Below are 21,194 nucleotides of genomic sequence, written 5' to 3'. Positions count from 1 at the left end.
ACACATTTCTGAATGCTAACAATGGCAAGTTCTTTCCTAATATTTTCGTTTTTAATATGATATTGCCATTGATGCCATCTGTTCAAGCCCCTAATCTTTCTTGGGACTCTCAAATCTGCAGTCTCTAGTCTTTGGTGAAATGTTTTACTTCTAACCCAGTTCTCAGATCCATAAGTTAAAATTGGTTTGAACACTGTCTTGTATACAGCTGATTTAGTGTTTTAACTAATTTCTCTCTCATTCAATATAAATTTATTCAGTTGACTTCCTACCATACCAGCTTTGTTGATTCTGTTGTCTATTTCCATATTTAATTTAAAATCTTCACTAAAAATCGTGCCTAAGTCGATGAAATGTTTTACTTATTTTGCAGTACACTGAAACCGAAAAACAAATAACAGAATTATTGCTAAACGTGTTCGGTTTCAGCAAGCGAGATCTAACATAAGATGCATATCTGAAAGGTGGATTTTCTGTTCTAGAGAAAAAACCCGAAGTTTCCAAATATGTGAAAACTATGATCAGAGACTAAATACAACTGCATGCTACACAGTTAAGAATTCTAGAATTCTTAACTGTGTAGAAACTTAACTGTGTCTAGAAAATGCTTTCTCAGGAAAATAACAAATTATAAATCCCTAGACCAGATATGATCAACTAAGGTCTGTGGGCCATTAAATAATATGGGAATGAATGAAAGTCAATCACGATAAGGAACAATGCATACACATAATTACAAGAGCGCACTTATATATGCACCATGCCACAACAAATTTAGCCGCACTGGTTGGCCGAGTCGTTAGCGTATCTGCTCACAGGTCGGTCTCCAACCAACAGGATGCGGGTTTGAATACCACCCTGGACATGGATTTCAACTGCCGGTGTGAGACCACCTTCCCGCTTATTGGAGGCTTGAAAAAGTTCTATGTCTGGTCTCTACAGCAGGATTTCTAGAACTGGTAAAAATAAATAAATAAAAATATATTTTTAAAAAATGGAACACATTCGGTCTCGTGCCCCCGCAAATATTAGGATAAAATAAAATTGCTAGTCTTCATGCATTCTTGTTATGCGGAAGAAAAATGAGACCACGTGAAAGTCCATATTTCAAACACTCTGAGGAAACTCACTGGTTCGTGCATTTGTAAACAAATGTTTGCAAACAAAATCCAAATAATAGCCATGTAAAATTATCCAATCACAGTTAACTATCCAACAGTAGCTAAAAATACATTTCCAACATACCACTTTCTGGAGTAGGAAAAATGGAAGCCAGTAGTGCCTTAATCTTCTTCTTCCTCCCCTCCTCTTTTACCTTGCGGTGTCGAGGATTTTTCTACACTTAACCGCTACCGTATCGAGGATAAGGTGGTTATCCCTATACCTCCCGGTGTGTGTCCTATGTCTGTAAATGCATGTGTTCACGGGCCGGTTTGCTTGTTCTGGGGAAACGAAACCCGAGTTTCCGGCTGAAAAAAAAACCTACCTCCGTATTAGACTGGCTAATCACCTTTAGTCAAAAGAGATAAAGGTTCCTCACGTCTTTCAGGGGAATCGAACCCAGGTCTTTCCGACCAAAGAGCTTCGTCTATACCACTGACTGAGCTACGGAGGCTCAGTGTTTTTATATATAAATATACGAGTATATATATAATCCCACTGACGAAAGGCTCTAAATCTATAACACATTACTACGCCTAATCCGGAAACTATGCGGTAGAAGATCAAATACAATAATCAAGGGTCATCACTTAGATGAATTTTTTAAAGGCGAGAAAATAATGCTGAAAAAAAAAGTGACAGTTTTTTTTTTTTTTAATATATAACTGGTAGGCACAGCTGAGAACAATACTTTCAAGAGTCAGTGAAGATGTAAACAGGAATCATACAAATTTTAAATGGCTAAAGAACTTGAGAGGATAAATTTAATTTACTTTATTATTCAATTTAATATTACTTTTGTTATAGTCAATGAATATCTTATACTGCTGACATTCCATTATGTCAACAACGCTGTCGAAATCGGCTGAACAACTGATACGACTCGCAGAGTATCAGCAGCATCCCCCCCACCCCCCGATCCCGTTTCAGTCTGACTGTAACGAAATTCCTAGTCAACCTTATAGTAACATATGAAACTATTATGTTATATTAAAATTCATAATTAGGAAAATGCACAACAGTGAACACATCAGAAACTGTATTCCAGAAAAAAAGTCAACTCCGACATCGTCAGTTCTCGGTTAGTGGACATGCTGAATTATTAATTTTTTTCTTAATAAAACGGAAGTTTTTATTAAGAAATTGATTGAAAGAAATTGTATTATCCAATTGTTATGGAAATTCAATCCATAAAATTCGAATTTTCCACCGCTCTCTCCGCTATCAAGTGTTCTCATTACCAATCGATGTATGCTGAGTGAAGTAATAGAATTGCACAGCCTCTTGGCTCTTATGATTGCCGATATTGCTGTTACCATGTACCTTTGGAGGAAGTAAATTATTCCTTAAAATAATAAAGTTATAATTTCCAACTTTCATTCATTATTTCCTTGTATTTTGAAATCTGTTCCACGAAATAAAATAATTTTCGGCTTCAAAATACGAGGTAAACAATGGTAATCGCCACCGCCAATCACATGCATCACTCTAAATAATGAACAAAAGTGGCCAGAAACTGAATTCGACAATTATTAATATTATATTATACAGCAGTAAATTGTAATCAGTTAAAAAGAAATGTACAATCATCCATTTAAAAGCCGAAAAAAAAATAGGTTTCGATAAATCATGTATTAATTAAGGCAATCAGTATTTTATTATCATCAGTCCTCCATGGCGCTAAGTAACTTATCATGGAGGTCCCATTATTATACACAGTTTATCATACTATTCCTTAAATATATTCACGCTGTCTCTGCATTCACAACACACTAAAGGAAATTGATGCCAATCACTCGCCACTCTCCATGCAAAAAATCTGCTCCTCACACCCTCCTTATACAGCTTCCACGAATGACCCATTTTCCCTTTCTCCTTCCCCATTCTGGTAACAACCCCTTAATAACTTATGTCTCAATCATATCCCTGCTTCTCCTATCCACTAGTCTCTCCAATTTAAATTTCCTCAATCTGTCTTCATACTCAGTATTCCAGAAACCACCTTAGTCAATCGTCTCTGGATCTTTTCCAATATCTCATCTTTCTGAAAAACTGGTGACCGAATTTATACATAATAGTCCATGTGGCCAAATCAAAGCCTTATATACTGGAACCATAACATCCTGACTTCTACACGTTAGTGTCCTCGTATCACTGCCATAATCTGTTGTCCTGTCTTCACAATTCCAGAAACGTGTGTCCGAAAATTTAGGACCTTATCCACAATCACTCCCAAATCCTTCATCTCTACCACTTTAAGATATTGCCACTAACTGTATACTCTGCATTTCATTGCTTCCTAAATTACACTCTGCAATACCGAACCGGTAACCCCAATTACTTGCCCATTTAGTCAGTGCATTCAAGTCCTCTTGCAAAGCCACAACATCGGCTGCATTTTTGATTGTTCTCTCCAACTCTGCATCATCTGCAAACAACTGAATATCACCAATCAGGCCCATCCCGATATCATTAACACACAAGATAAACAGCAACGGCCCCAAAACAGACCCTTGGGGTCCACGCACCACTAGTAACGTTCCTTCTCTGGAATATCGCTCTTCCGCATGCAACTTGCTGTTACCTATCAGATAGCCAATCCCTTATCCCCCCCCCTTAATCCCTTATCCAATCCCTTACCCCCCATGCTTTCCAATTTAATCACCAGCTTATCATGTGGCAATCTAGCAAAGGCAGGCCTTCGCAAAATCTAAATATACCACTGTGCATGCATCAACTTTATCCAATGCACTGATCACCTTGTTTACTTGAATAAATGTTCAAGAAATGCACTGCCAGAATTAAAGCATTAAATCTTAATAACAATCTTTTAAAAATAGCAAAAAACGGTCATCGAGTCGTTTTTCTTCTCAGATATTGCATCATTCAATTAATTCCGATCAAACCGAATAGATTTGTTTCTTACTGTAAACTTTCTCTTAGAATTTTAGTTCAATCGCAAGGAAACTAAAGGGAGGGAAGCTGCATGGAAGAGACCTCATCCATAGACAAGAGTCGTCGTTCAGTTCACTATTACACACACACACACACACACACACACACACACAGAGAGAGAGAGAGAGAATATATCGTATGTGAAATCTGAGCCAAGCATTAAAAATCTTGCAATCCTGATACTTGTCTGACATTGTTTTTAACTGTCGACGAGAAGGAAAATTTCTCTCTGAAATTAAATAATACTATAACAGCAACAACACAAACATTAATCATCGAAGTGCCCACTTTTAATTTGCAGCCATTCTTCTTTTAACTTACAGTCATAAGTATATAGGATGTTCATGCGATGAGAAAAGTCAACAACTCTACTATTGCGCTACAGAATTACTGCCATGCTTGTCCAAATGATCAAGCATATTTTGTATCCAAAATGAGCTGTTGTCCTGGTTACCCATATGCCACGTATTATATAATTCTGAAAATATAATTTTAAATAAAGATTCCTCGCTTATGACAATTCGAAATCCGGTGTTTTGAAAATTAAAAGATCACGACGGCATTGTCGTCCTTTCGAACTGCGCTGCTTGGAGTTATTACTCGTTTCATTTCGTGTTTATTCCATGTTTTCATGGTAAACACTAAGTTATCCTTCATTTTTCAAGTAGTAAAGCATATGTATATCGCCAATTTATCCTGTTAGAAACAGAAAACAAAAATATTACCTAGGTGGACTAAGTTGTGATGTGCGTGACCAAGGAGGCTGAAAATGTGCTTCAACGCTTATATAAATAGTACTGATAAAGACAGAAAATGACTCCTTCAGCACGTATGTGAAAACTGAGCCAAGCATTGAAAAATCTTTGGTGAGGCAGAACAATATCACAGAAGCTTGTGGAATAAGATCAATATGCTATCATAATGACATTTTGGAAAAAAATTATTTACGGACTAGCTAGTGTTTGTTACGAACACTAGTTAGTTCGTCCAGTGAGCCTCCATACTTTTTCAACTGTTAACAATTGTTACTGAATGTGAAACTTTTTTTTTTAATGTGATCCTTTTAGTGAGAAATGCTTTCGCAACAAAAGTCCTTAAAGATCATCCAACCAAAATGTACTTACCTTTTTCACTTTTACGAAAAATGAACCTTCAGAATGATTTTATATGCTTATGAAATACAGTATTCTTTTCTTCTTATATATTATATCGCATATTTCATTTGAACACAAGATATATTTTAAATGAAAATTTGCAAAACACACCTTGTAAACTGGCATGCGCGTGTGCGCAGTAATTCAGAAGATAGATTTCGAAAGTAAGAAAATGATAAAGATTTTCAGAATCCCCCCTCCCCATCCAATTATGTGAATTCTACTCACAAATGATTACAAACTTATCGTACATAGCAGATGAAATAAGGATTAGATAACCGGAAACATGGAACTTTTTAGACATTTTGAAATGAAGGGCGGTGATCACTCGGCAATAAAATTCATCTATCGCACATTCATATTTGCCAACACAAACATCAAACGGTGAGATTTGACCCCTCATGGGTCAAATGCCACCGTTTGATGTTTGTGAGTATCTTATGTGAGGCTACACCCCACTTACTGGAAGCCTGAAGTAGCTTGAAAAAGTTTCATGTTTTGTCTCTAAACTATAGAAGTTATATCAATATTTGCTGCTGAAATGAGAGCAGACACGCTATAAGATAATAATAATAATAACGCGCATTTAGAGGAATCGCTGACGTTAATCCATCATGATAAATGTATCAAGCGGTAGTAAAATTACTTTAAATTTGAGGATATGTAAACAGGTATTCTTGTTGAATTGGGGGTTCTAATAATTTACCCTTTGTTACGTATCAGAAAATTAGGATCTTCCCGTTTGAGTATGCCCTGATATCACTTCCAACAAGATGGGGCACGCTTTTGCATATTAGAAACACTGAGGCAAACTCTGGATGATGATCAGACAGAAAGGAACCAATTTCCTATCTACAGTGGTTTTCAACTTGCACTCTTACATTTTTTTTTTTTTAATGAGATTATGCCAAAAAATAGTGCACACATAAAAGTGACTTTGCTATAAAAATAGGCTACGCATAACTACCGTTACTCAGAAAAGTATGAGCGCATAAAGCAAGAACTGAAGTTATTCAGGTTAATGTATGAAGAGCCACATTCGGAGTTTAAACTGTCATTCAATATTTGCTACTACTGTATTTTAATTTTTGCAATAAATATATAAACTAAAATACCGATATTATTTTATAGAAATCCTGTATATTACATATAACTGCTCTGTGTTGGCATATCTTATTACTTGATTTACTTCAAGTTTAAGATCAGAGGATAACATGTGATAGCTCAATGTTGAACGGATTATCTTAGCTCAGGCATGAAAGCATGTAGCTATTGAGATTATTTTTATTGGGTAAGGACGAAGGAGGGGGGGAAGGGGATGAAATAGTAGTATTTTAGTAGTCATGAGTTAGTGAAAGGCATGGGTGATCTCGATAAGCGTAGACGAAACTAATTGTCTTTGCCTGTAGCACGTTTGGATTGTATTTAAAAAGCGGAGTTTGATTTAACTATATTTTCCTTGAGTGTGTTTGGTTTTTGGTAGGGCTCTATGGTTTATTTTTTTGACTCGTATCACAGAGCCTCTAAAAATTTGTGTGCACGCATGAAAAAGAGTTACTTTATCAGCATCTTTTAGGTAGTAAGAGTATTTGTCTCACGATTTAAATCAAGACAATCCTGCTTACTGGAGGCCTGAAGTAGCTTGAAAGTATCGGATTATGTGACATATAGTCCGCCCACCTAACATTAATGTGTGATAGGTTTACAACATTTCGTGAATAGGATTCACACATTAAAAAACTTAGCCATTATGCAAACATGTTATTAATTTTCTCCATCTTTGTAGATTAAAGTTAACAAATGGTACCTAAAGGGATATAAATAGCCAGAGGGGTTCTAGACAAGCTAAAACTCACGGGTGCCCAAATTAATCCAGAATGCATTTAGAAAGTATGATATAGGACTGATATAAATCAACTTCTAGTTTAACTGTTTTACCACACTCCAGCAATCAACTCGATATTTTATTTAATGCACAATTTTGAAGAATATAACGTGCTGATAAACAAAGAAAAATGAAAACAGTTATTTTAAACTCGTGTTACGGGTTACATTTCGTCTTCATGGTTATTCACTAAAATTCTTGAGGTGAGGACGAATTTATTTTTATTCGTATTAAGAATCAATTTGAGAGCAAAGGAAAGAAAATCATGAAAATAAAAATGAGGTGCAGGTATGAGGATCAAATCTTTCGTGTTAACTGCTAGTTTTAATGGAATGTTTTAAAGATGACATCCAATATATCCAACTTACTTGGCTCAACTAACCAATTTCGTAGCACATATGCAGCATTATTCTCTGCGAAAACCGAAACAGAATGTTTACATATTCGTAGTTTAGATGTCACTTTAAGGAGATGAGTTGCATATCGTCCGCCACTAGCTCCGGACAGTACTACCCGCTAAGTGCAACGCCCTTTTCTCTAATGGATTACCCTTTACTTTCATGCACCACCGCGCTTCTAGGCGGCTGTTTTTATTTAAATAGAAATCTAACCTACGAAAGGCATAAATCTATAGAACATTGATATCGTGGATAGGTAAGTGTTAAATTCGGTAGAGACCAAACCGAACTTTTACAAGCCACTTCAAGGCGATCATTTCACAATGAGAGATGAATTACGTTTTATTTTATTTTTAAATGGCGAACAATGAATTGCGAATAAAATATGAGAAATGAAATGGCTGATTTTCTAGCAATAGCTGTTTTTCGAAGCCGCTGTTACAATACAAAACTTGTATATGTGCGCGCGCGAATTCGTGTTAATTTCTGAATGCACAGGATCAGTGATGCAGCGATTGGTTTTCAAGTTTAGCTTAATGTACTAGCTGAAACTAGTACATCAAGACTCAATGAACAGCCATTTTCATCCCATAAAAATAGACAAACCGTCCCGTTCGTTGCACACGAACGCCATTGACAGTTTGTCTGTTTTATCGGATAAAAATGGTTCCTCGTCTTCTCCATGGAATTCGAGCCAAAACTTTCCAACAGAAGGGTAAATATCGAGAAATCTTGGCGACTACACCATGAAGGCAGGTAAACTCAGTGATCGCTTATCAACTGACTTTTAATACACGCTTTTTGCTAGCTACTATTCCAACGTTCTCTGCATAAGACATTCTTATAAATGAAAGATAGTTTTAAATTCTATGAAATATTTTTCCAAGCCACTTCAGACCTCCGATAAGCAGTGCTGCAGTTTCACACTGATGACATGGATGCTTCTATCAGTGTGATATAAAAATGCATAAAAGAAAATGTTTTGCTGCAGTAGGTTCAGAGGTTTCATCAATGCTTCATAAGGCATGCCTGAAATGTTATGTTGATACACAGAAAAACAAATAGAGTGATTTAACTATTCTGCTCATAAGGTACAAACTTCCGCATATACTAGCTTTTAATGATACTGTATCTGCAAACCAGAGTTCTAAAACAAAATAAAGGCCTACATATTGTTAATTACAAAGATAATAAGCCGAAAGGCTATTTTACCGGCAAATTCGTTAATTGAGCGGGAGATGAAATCCCGTTTTTATTTTATAGCCGAGTACGAAACTCGGGTCGAAATCCATCGACATCCATAGAGTTTCAATGCCGAAAAAACTATCGGCGGAACCAAGCGTAAATGACCACTTGGGTAGTACAACACCAGAAAAACTCCATGCAAAGGTGGAGCAAGCTCTGTCACTAACTTTAATATTCTCTCATAATGTAAAACGCAGCTCCTAAGAGATGTATAAATACTGTTTTACATTACGAGAAGAGGTCACTACCCAGACCGGTTTCAACCTTTTTTGAGGTCTCGTCAGTGAGTAGGTAGACCTGGAATATCAAGGTTTTAAGTGAATCGAAACTTACATACCTCTACTATCGAATTGCCGAAGTGATGTACTATATATTGTTACATATTGTTAATTACAAAGATAATGAGCCAAAAGGCTATTTTAACGGCGAATTCGTTAATTGAGCGGGAGATGGTAAATCCCGTTTTTATTTTATAGCCGGGTACGAAACTCGGGTCGAAATCCATTGACATCCATAGTTTCAATGCCGAAACTATGGATGTCATATTGTCTAATTTGTACAATGAAAAATCAGAGATTCAAGTAGAAAAATAATACTACATCCATACAAAACCAGCTTACTCATCTTCAATTGAACCCTTATAAGGTTCCTCACATTCCAGATTACAGTCTGCATAATGTTTACAATACCATAAAGAATTGTTATATATATATCAAAGATGAATTACGTTGAATAAAACCTATCACCCTGCATTGGATATTATTATTATTATTATGTGAAACCTCCAGGGAGTCCAAAGACTCATCAAGGGAGAGTGTGCCAACAGCATCGAATGATTGATCTCCTTACAACTACTAACCGCGCTCAAACTTGCTTAACTTTTTGCATGAGCCATTAGTAACAGCGGCACTACCAATCGACCAACCTACCAAAATTTCAGGTATACCACTTACCCAAAGACAAAATTTTTTTTATTAAAGTTTAGGATTGTGATATACGGGCATTTCTGATAGTGGAGATTGACTTTATTAGCTACATGGAAACAATAAAGTACCGAAAACTTCACGTTCATTTAAGTCCCCCATAGTTGAAATATCTGATAACAGAACCAGATATGATGCAAATTATGTGCTTGATGTAGAAAGTATTTTACCTTGAGTATATTAAATGTTAAAGATACCATGTTAAAGTTTAAAATAGCTTGGTATCTTTAACATTTATGTGCTTGATTTTTATTATACTGGGCATTTCGGAGGCCTCTGAATTGCAGACATAGCCATGTAAGTAGTGCAGGCCATTCACAGTTTGTTGGCAACAATGTAATAAAAACGAAGAACTTCATCATATGCAATCTCTCTCATTAAACATTTCAGCCATGCAAATCCAGGATATGGTGGATGTTATGCTTTTCACCATGGCAATATCACATTTGTATGATATGATATCAAATATGTGCAAATAACTGAACTGACTGTTTATTCTTTTATCACTGTCTGAATATTGTATCTATCTCTGATTTGCATTTAGCTAATATCAACAATCTGTTGAAATAAAATTTCAGTCATTGGTTCTTGCTATCAATGTTACATTTTTACATTCATTGACAATATCTTCATTCCATCACCTAAAAGCACAATTACCAGCATTTGTAAGGATAATTAAATCCTCTCATGAAGAAAATCAATAGCTAAGAGCTGATTTCAGTGTAAAAACAAAAATTGAAACAAAATAACTTAAGCATTGAGAGAAAAATTAGCCAAAAATGTGAATTTTAGTTTTATAAAAGTTAATGTGCATTTAAAATCCAGAAAATAATTTTAATTTGCAGTGCATTAGTTTGCCCATTTAGTTCTGGATCATCATTGCTGAAGTTGTACAGTAATATATAACAATGCTTTACTTACTGTGTCATGAATATACTACAGCTTAACATGATATAATTCCTTCTTTTATACAAAATGTCTTATATACATGCATTGTGAGATGGAGCAGGATGAAAGTAATCATTCCAGGTGACAGTAGCAGAGACATCTTGAAGTAAACTGTCTCTACTACTGGTTTCAAATACTTCTACTACAAAGTCACTAGTGGAGAAACCTTATTCACCATCATCAAATTCCTAATATGTACCCTCAAGGGAAAGGGGAGGAGGGAACAGGATACTAAAACAGTACATGATTAAGTTCACATTACTACTAATCTCCTATGAACAATTTTCCTTCCAATTAGTCTATCACTTGTCAGCACTCAACTGCTGTCTGATCTTATATTTCTATCTTCTAGGACAAACACCTGTTTTACTAACCTTGCCTCCCCTATTCTATTTAAGTAGCCATACCATCAGAGATTACATCTAACACATTTCTGAATGCTAACAATGCCAACTTCATTCCTAATAAATTTTTTCATATGATTTAGCCATTGATGCATCTGTTCGCTCCCACAATTTTTCACAGAAATCTCATATCTGTGGTCTACAGTATTTTGATCAACTGCTTTATTTCTAACACAACTCTCATATTCATATGTTAAAATTTGTTTGAGCACTGTGTTGTATGCTACTTCTTTGATGTTTTGGATAATTTCTCTCTTATTCCATGTAAACTTATTGACTCTCTGCCTACTAACTTTGCTTATTCTGTTGTCTATTTTCATATTTAATTTGTCATCTTCATTAAAAATTTATTAAACTGAAATAGCTAAAATGTTTTACTTGTTTTATAGGTTTAAAAAACAGAAATACACCTGATGTTTTCAATATTCCTGCTTATTTTCAAATTCTGTTTTTTAATGTTGATTTTAATACCAAATTTGTTATAGCAGCTATTCAGTTTAGTTAAGGAATTCAAGGGTTAAGAATATAACTACCCCCAATTTTGATCTTATGGCTAATACCACTTTCCTTCACAATGTGTTCCATACAGATGCACAGTGGAAATATTGTGCACCTTTTCTTACTTCTTGTTTTTCATTGAACCATTTACATGTACCTCATGCAATTCTAACTGCTGACTTATAATGCACATAAACATACATATTGCTTAATATTTATTACCCATTTATATCAAATAATTATAGCATTTTGAACAGCTTTTCTATTGGAACCTTGTTATATGCATTTTCCAGATCTACAAAACTTAAATACAGATTGTTGTTATATTCCCACAATTTCTCAACTATATGTCTTAAAGTGAAAATCTGATCCTGACCACCTCTGCATGGCTGAACCAGCTTATTCTTCTACTACAAGTATCCCTTCCACAGTTTTTATTAGCCTCTCAGGTACACATAAATCTTACATGAGCTCAGCAGGAAAATTCCCCTGTAATTCTCACACTTCTTTATTTCCCTTTTTAGAGATGGGTACTATGTGAGCTCTAATTTATCTTATTTACCATACACTGTAATATGCACATGTTATGTAGTGGATAAAGGCTGCTCAAATGAAAAATGGATACTCATATATATCACTGTATCCCATACAGGGAAATGGATATATACAGAAAGAACTCATTAACACTAGTATCATTTATACATATTGGCACTGACAGACAAGAATTCTGGCCAGACCCTTTTATAGATGGATACTATATGAGGTCTATTTACCTAATTTACCATGCAAGCATACTATAAAATGACCTGTAAAATATAATAATTTGTATATCAAAGTAGAATTTTTATTTCAGTTGAGGTGGATAATGCTGAATACAGGTAGAAGCTGGATATATATGTGCATATTATTGTACAGTATTATTTTTTGTACAAAGATGATGCACAATAATAAAATAAATATGGACAGTTACTGCTTACAGTTTACCTTGAAAGGAAACATGCACATTACTCAGTTTAATAATTACAAAAAATATTACTTTCATACTATTATCTAATTTGGCCCATTTGTGGTGCTATATGTACCTTGCATAGGTGGGATCACTATTAAAAACAAAGGAGGGAGGAGCAAACTAGACTTTTCTTTTCTCCAAATGCCAATGACACAATGCTGACTAGCAATAAGATATAAAATGTGAATTAAGATTTGAAATTTTGATATTACTGAAAAAAAAAAAAAAAATGCTAACCTGGATCTGATTTTTCCTAGAAGGCTAACTTTTGTTAATTAACTTAGTAGTTTTATCTATCATTATTAAATACTCAGTAAATCAAAGCAGCATCCATCATTTCAGTATACATAGTGCAGTAGTGTAACTAAAAAGTTTCATAATTTAAAGATGAGGGGCCATGTGGAATGAATTTCTTAAGAGGGGTCCACTTTTTAATTTAATTTAATTTTTAATATTAACTTTTTATAATTTTATCTACTGAAATGATATCAGGTAAAAATTCAATACACCAAAAACATTAACAAATCAGTGCACTACCATCATGGTGTACATAGTACAAAACTTAAATTACATTATCACTATATAAAGAACCTGCTGCAGAAAATAATTTGATCTGCCTTTCCCCCCTCAATAGGCAAAAGTAAGTTGTACTGTATGTATATATTCAGAAATATTAAACCATTCTATTGATGTCTAAATTTCATTTTCATTTCATTCATTTGCAGAATGCTTGCTATCCATCAATGGCAGATGACAGGAAAATTACTGCTATTACTACTACTACAAACTTTCAGTTTTATCTGGAAGATTAATACTGTACAAGGCCAACAAATGATGCTATTTCCTTATCAACTTGGCAGAAAGAGTGATATATCTGATGCTGGCAAATCAGAAGAAAAGCCATATTCCTCTGGCAGTGAAAAATTCTACAAAGACGATGGCATAGAAGTGATAAGGAACAGAATTGTAGACAACAAAGACTTTGCTTGGAGACTATCAACAAACAAGTTTGAAAGGGATGTTAAAGCACCAAGTGTGAGAAAGATGATGCCAGTTGATATTTCCTCTTTGAATGGAAATCGAATGAAGACCGGAGCCTCTGGAAAACAGACGACCTTAATTCCAGCACTGATGGATATTGATGTGTCAGTATTATCAAGAGGACCTGACAGAAAGTTACCTCTATCCCACTCTGTTTCTCATATGACTGAGCCATTACATCCTCAACTTGACCGACTACCACTTGCAATAAATGAGACACCTCTGAGTATCACTTCTCACCAACCTAAATTAAACAATGAAGAAAATGATGTTGTTGTTTTTCCCTTATTCCACCTTCCATTTAAAGCAATGAATTTTTACCATTCAGTTATTAGAGATAACAAAAAGGATGACAAAAGCTGGCATTCAATACGACTCCAATATCCCCCATATATTTATGTAACATCATCTCATATGAATATTAAAAAAGTATTGGCAGATATGATTTCTCATAAATTTCATGAGGTGTTGCCAGAATTATACCAATGATCAGTCAGAAATATTTCAGTAGAATGTTGTTGGATGCTAATCTTCCTGATCATACTAAAAATAAAAATGTACATTCTGAAATGATTTTATTTTTTTGGCCAGTCTTAAGGTTGAAGCTGTTAAATTATATTTAGGTCTGATTTCTGAAAGTTACAGAGTGACAATTTTCTCACCTTTCCAGTTCTATATGTTGATCTTTGCACTAAGTAATAATATTTTATCATCTAATTTTATAATAAACTAAAAAATGAAATGTTACTAAGTTAATGTAATGAAATGTAACTAATTCAATTTGTTACAAATGAATATTGTTAAACACTATTTGTAATTTAATGCAAAAGACAACATGCTAAGCTAAAATTCTGTTAAAACAATAAGTAAAAGAAAGTCTGAAGTCCTGTTTTAATGTGTCATAAGTTTTTAGATTCCAGTATTACAGCAAACTAAAAAATAAGCTTTTTTTTTTAAGTATTTTAAGAAAACATAATATTCTCCCCACCACCAGCACACAAACACATCCAGTCTCATACCACTTCAAAATCTTTTAAAAGGATAAACCTGAACCATATTATGGACTAAAGTGAGGTTATTTCATACATATATATATACGCGCACACACACGCACACACATAAAATTACTACAAAAAAAAATCATGACACATCTTAACACCTAAAAGGATAAAAAATAAATTGAAAAGTAATACTTATAGAAGATTTTTTCTCTCGGTTACAAGGTAAATTATATTCTCTTGTTTTAACCCTTTATCCAAGTGTAAGCACACAGAGTTTGTGTGTGTGTGTGAAATATCTTCACAACTAGGCTACTCGTATATAGCTGCTGCTGATTTCACATCAATTGCCTTAGTATCCCATAATGCAAAGCAGAAGTGATCCTCTCATAATGCAAAGCATGTGCATGTCCAAAATGAAGTACAAATCACATTATGGAATGCTAAGGAAATTGATATGAAGTCATCAGCCTCTATATATAAGTAGCCTAGTCATTAAGATGCTCACATATAAACTTTGTTTGCTTACACTTGAATAAAGGATTAAGCAAGAATATAATTTCTTGGCAGGTATAATCATCATCATCATCAAATTCCTGCCATGTACCCTCAAGGGGTGTACAGGATATGATAGTACTACATGAAAAAAATTACATCATTATTAATTTCCTATCTACAATTTTCCTCCAATGGCAGGTATAATTTGAAAAATAAAATGAGACTGTCAGTAAGGGTAAAAGATAATGGGTAACAGTTTAATGAGGAGAAATGTAAAGTTATGCACTTTAGGATAAATTGATTACATGCTGTGTACTATATTGATGGCACTAGAGATTTGGGGATGGTGGTAGACAGAGAGTTTGAGGGCATATTACTAAAGTTGCTAAAGTAGCTCACAAGATTACTTGGCTATTGAATAACACACTAGCAAGTAGAGATAAGACAATTGTTACTCCATTTTATAAGGACCTGGGTTTCTTGGGGATGAGAAAGCAGTGGAGAAGATTCAAAAGCAAGCAACCAAGATGGTGAGCGGTGTGTGGAATATGCCCATGAGGACAGATTGTGTGTGTGTGGATTGTAGAAGTTGGTTGATAGGTGAAAAAGAGAGGATACGATAAAAACATTTAAGTTACTTAAAGGGTTTATAGGATTGATGCAAGGGAAATGTTTTAGCTCTTTGCTAGAGAGGGCAAAACAAGAGGTCATCTCTGGAAGTTAAGTAAAAATGTGGTTAGTAGAGGTGTGAGGACAGATTTTTCACTTGGAGTTGTGAATGAATAGAATGGGTTGCAGAGTCAATTGTGAGTTCTTTGTTAATGAGTTCAAGAGGATATTTGATACCATGTGTGGCCAGTTTGGGTCTCCTGCAAGTCTTCAGACTCCATGGTGGCACCAGTACAATAATAATAATAATTATTATTATTATTAAAACAATTAAATAAAACAAGTTATATGCAGTTTATAATTCACACCAAAACACAGAAATGTAGCTAGGAATGGCATCACAAACAGTTCATGGAAACCTCTGTATCATTGGTTGATTCACAAGATTCATGTCACTAAAACTGTCACATGAGCGAATGTATATAAATGGGTACCGGACATAACTGAAAAGTGTCACATGAGCAGAGTGTTGTAAAGTGAAGCATCGTAAGACAGGGTATTACTGTATATAACAATTTTGAGAGTGATCTGAAAGAATATTACTAATAATAAAGGGGGTGAGTTTTGTCCAAAGCATGAATTTGCACTGGTAAATTTGCTAGCCTGGTTGTCCAAATAATGTACTTGCTAAAAGCAGACTGTGAATTCAAATATCACATGAAAGACTTCAAGTAATGAATGAATTTCACAATCTGGAGTGAGACTTCCACCTTGTCACTGGAGACTTGCTTGAGTGGCTTGAAAAAATATTCTATGTTTGGTCTCAAGAGCAGGATTTCCAAATATATTCCAAATTACTTTTAGTCTATGAACAGTACTAATACTAACGTACTACAAGTTTACAACCTTTTGTGGACAGAATACGCAAAAAATAGTGGTCTGCACTTATTCCCTCTGATCACCTGCTAAAAGTAAGTAGTCAGTTTATTATTAGCAAGACAACTGATCAATTTGATCTCCAATTTAATCAGCCAACAATGCAATTGCATGATGGAGACATTTATGGCCTATATGCTGTAGACTCAGTTTATTCTATCATAATTATATATTTTTAATTTTTTGCATTTATAAAATAGGAAAACTTTTATATCATTTTTTAATCATTTGGGCACACAAAGAAAGTTTATCAGTCTTTATAAAAAAGAAACAAGAAACAAATAACTGCAATAATTAGAGTATATGATAAAGAGGTATTTTAAGAAGACTGCATAGAAATATGATAGAGAAATCAGAAAAAGAATATAAAGAGAGCAAAATTGAACAATAATCAGGATTCCATGTATGTAGATTTACAATAAAATAAAATACATTAATAGGTTTCCTGGCAGTATTACCAGGAAATGTATTTATTATACCTTATAGATATACGACAACATACTGGTACTTAAATTACAGAATTGATTGAATACTCAAGAGTTCTTAGAAAAAGAGACATAAAAAAGGTGTTAAATAACTCAAAATTTATATGAGGGATATAATATATATATATATATATATATAAAATTAAATATAATTAAATATAATTATATAATTAAAATATGATATAAAATTGGAGCTTATCTGATTCATTGAATGAGATCCTGTGTTTTATCAAATTTATTATTATTTATATATGAGTATCTCCATGGAGTCAAAAGACTCATCACAGGAGACCCACACCACCCATTATTCACATAATACTTAACATACCTCTCCTTAAATGTATTCACCACTGGCACACTCACAACCACCTCTGGCAATTCAAATCCGCTCATTCACCACACTTCAAGTAAAGAACCTACTCTGCATAATCTTACTAACCACACTCTTACACAACTTCCAGAATGACCTAACTCTACTCCTCATGTATTGAAAATTTTCTTTTGTGCCAATCTTATAGAATCCCTTTAGTAACTTATAGATTTCTATCATGTCCCCTCTTGTCCATCTGTTAACTAAACTCTGCAACCTCACACACTTTCAATCTATCATCATAAGAGCATCCCACAGACCTGTCACTAGCTTGGTCACTCATCTTGGAATCCTCTCCACTACCTCCTAATCTATAAGAAACCCAGGTGACAAAATCTGTGTAGAACAGTTCAGTCAAGATGTGGCCAAACCATAGCCTTATAAAGAAGGATAATAACTTACCTATCTTTACTTGTCAATGTCTTCTTCAACATCCAAGTAATCCTCTGAGCTACTCTGCCAATCCTTGCAATATGTCCTCTGAATTTCAAATCTCTATCCATCATAATCCCCCAGATCACTAGTCTCATCAATTTTCTGTAATTCAGTACCATCAATATGATACAAATTATGTAATCTTTTCATCCTGAAGTGCATCATTACTCTGCATTTTGTAACATTAAACTGACAACCATAGAAGCCATCAACTTAACATAATTGCCTCAGTATTCCATAATGCAAAATATTATGGGAGGAGTTACTAGGCAAAGGATTAAAACTTCCTACATTATTTGTATGTACTATAATACAGAAGCTGAGATGATAATAAAGGATTACAAAATACTTTTCAGACAAGCTATGACAGCTTCTGTAAATTTATTGGGATTAGCCAGATAAATGTGGCCTTGACTAAAGTGTATAAACTCATATTTAGTCTTTAGCAAAGGATTCTTAGCTCTTCCAGGGTATACGTTTTTAAGATTTTGTGGGTGAATCTGCTATAAAAAAATAAAGTAGTTTTCTGATGTGTTATCAATCATTTTCTACAGATCTTCCATTTTTTTTTTTTGAAGGTTTTGAAAATCTATATGAATTGATGCGATTGCATGATTTCAATTCTCGATTATCATTTAGACTTTTCCATGAGCAAGAGAACTAATTATAATTACACACAGCGACATTATGTGTATGAGAGAAAGAGAAACATTCCTATGTTTACAACATAAATTTAAGGAAATAAAGATTCAGTGCATTGTTATTATTACATGAGCAAATTCATAATTTATTTCTATTTAATTAGTATCTACATAAAAAAAATGCTCATCTAATCTTCACTGTCAAAATGTTTCATGATTTTTATGCTAGTCGATCAAAAAAAAATTATAGATGACTGAGAAAATAATAAAGTTACATTTTTTAAATCAGTAAATTTAGACTTCAAAAACATGTGCACTTATACATTGCAACTAAGACTTATAAAAAAAAATTACTAATTATAACATTTTAAAAATGTTTAACTCAACTGTAACATTAAAGGTCATATGAATGTAAGCTTCTGTTGAATTACTAAACAGAGAATATGAATATCAAAAACCTGAAGTTAGATTTTTTTTTTTTTTTGAAAACCTGAAAGATTTTAAAGTGTTTTAACTTCATAAAAATATTTAACATGAAATAACTATTACTTGTATTTGCATTTTGGTACCGAGACTAATAAAGTTTAAACTTCAGCTTTTCATGATAAGTTTTTAGCTCAAAATATTGAATTTATCCAGTTAGTATAGTATTGCAGATTATAAATTTTATTTAAAAATACTTATGAGTGAGGAATTCAGAGACCTGCTATAGAAGTAATAGAATGCAGACAGATAATCAATTCATAATAAGCATAATACCAGCATGTAATATGTAATGCTCATATGACAATTACTGTACTAAGGTAGTTGTTCAATTAAAAAAAAAAAAAGAAGTCAAAATATGTAGATGGTGTACTTTCATATTTCTGAACATACACATTTGAAAACAACTTCATATAAAACCAGATTTTTTTTTTTTTTTTTTTTTTCAGATTCCCCATTTCCTTAAAAGTGATAAACTAAAATTGAAACAAACTATTTGATTTTTAAGACCATGGATTTAATACACATTTAATACTAATTTAATGTTTATTAAATCCATGGTCTTAAAAATCAAATACAGTAGTTTGTTTCAATTTTAATGAAAAGGACCAAATAACTTTCAGTGATAAACTAAGTTGTCAAAAATATTCCGGAAGAGTATTTTGACAATGTTTTTTTTTTCTAAAAAAATTCTAATTTTCTGTATATAAAAGTATATTGCACTTAGCAAAGTCATCCAGAACTCTTCGAAACAATCTCATTAACAGTCCCTCACAATGTACAAAAACTATTACAAATAAGTTTTAACTCTTCTTTAATGGTTATGGGTTATTGGATGCTGATTATAGTTTGTGTTGTAGTTAACAGACTGAAGAATATTTCGGTTCTCCATTTCATTCCTTATAATAAACAGTGCATATAAAAAAAAACTTTTTTTTTTTTTTTTTGCTCCTATTAAAGCCTCTTTCTAGAAGCATGCTTATATACTTTACAAAGATACACTCAAAGTGCTTTGTATAAATGTTCAAATTTATACAAAAATTTGAACAATTTATACAAATTCTTTCTTTTAAGGTTACATGGTGATCAGCATTCATATTTGTTCAATTAGGGACACAAAACACATGTGTTGAAAAGATTATTTTACTGATTAATAATAAAATAATAACTTTACATTTCGACCCCTGTATTGAGGTCATCTTCAGAAGGATACATTCAGAAGTATAAGAACAAGCTACATGCTGTTGCACTCTATACTATACAAGTAAATTACATCTACGTTGTTAACTAATCTTTTTTCTGGCCTGCCCTCTAGTGGGAAAAAAAAAAAAAAATAAATAAAACAAAATAAAATAAAAACTACAATAAACTGCTGAAGTCCTCCCGTACTAGGATTCTTCTGGAATTATACAGTTATATTACGATTATCTTCTGGATTTGTACAGCACAGGTTACTATAGAATGTTCAAGAGGAAAAAAAAAAAAAAGAAAAAAAAAAAACTTCACTAGGTCTTGTGTTGAGATTTTTCTTCATGGTTGCTAGATAGGTCCTCCACATTCTTGGAATTGTTAGACCATCATTTTTATTCAGATTCGGATTATGTTTGAGCATTTCACATGCTTCCTTGAATTTCCACTCGAACCAGGTTTTGGTGCGGTGTAGGGACTTGGTACCTTTCCAGTCAATTCTGTGGTATGTTTGGAGTGCGTGGTCAGAAAGGCCAGTTTTCCCAAAATGGAGGTATTTTATGTGTCGTTTGTGTTCATCCTTTCTGATTGGGATGGTTCACCCTGTTTCCCCTAAGTATGGTATGTTACATGTGCAATCTATTTTGTACCTTTCCTGGGTGGGCTAAGTGTGGCAGGGGATCCTTGGAAGAACTGAGTAGGTGTCGTAATTTTGTCGGGGGTTTAAAGGTGGTTTTGATGTTGTATTTGTGTAGTGTTCTGTCTATTTTTTCTGAAATGCCTCTAACATATGGTATAACAATAGCATTCTTGAAATCTTTTTTGTTATTAGTGGTATCTTTGTGGAGGATCTTGTGAATGGTTTTTATA

General features: G+C 33.6%; 2 protein-coding genes across 2 annotated transcripts in view; one reads left to right on the top strand and one right to left on the bottom strand.

Annotated features, from left to right (window-relative positions):
- LOC150107225 (uncharacterized) overlaps positions 1-14,570 on the top strand; it is a 34,106-nt gene extending 19,536 nt beyond the window's left edge. Inside the window, exon 2 of the mRNA XM_090391081.1 lies at positions 13,366-14,570. Coding sequence (XP_090247207.1) covers positions 13,367-14,170 — 804 coding nt within the window. The 5' untranslated portion in view covers position 13,366 and the 3' untranslated portion in view covers positions 14,171-14,570. The remainder of the gene's footprint in view (positions 1-13,365) is intronic.
- LOC150107224 (uncharacterized) overlaps positions 1-21,194 on the bottom strand; it is a 186,527-nt gene that overhangs the window by 35,267 nt on the left and 130,066 nt on the right. The gene's annotated exons all lie outside the window — the stretch shown is intronic.

Source organism: Typopeltis vanoorti, chromosome 4, assembly GCF_054136105.1.
Source record: "Typopeltis vanoorti isolate ZY-2024b chromosome 4, IOZ_Tvanoo_1.0, whole genome shotgun sequence".
In the NCBI taxonomy this organism is placed as follows: Eukaryota; Metazoa; Arthropoda; class Arachnida; order Uropygi; family Thelyphonidae; genus Typopeltis; species Typopeltis vanoorti.
Note: the sequence above shows the minus strand (reverse complement) of the source record. Positions and strands in the feature narration are given on the sequence as shown.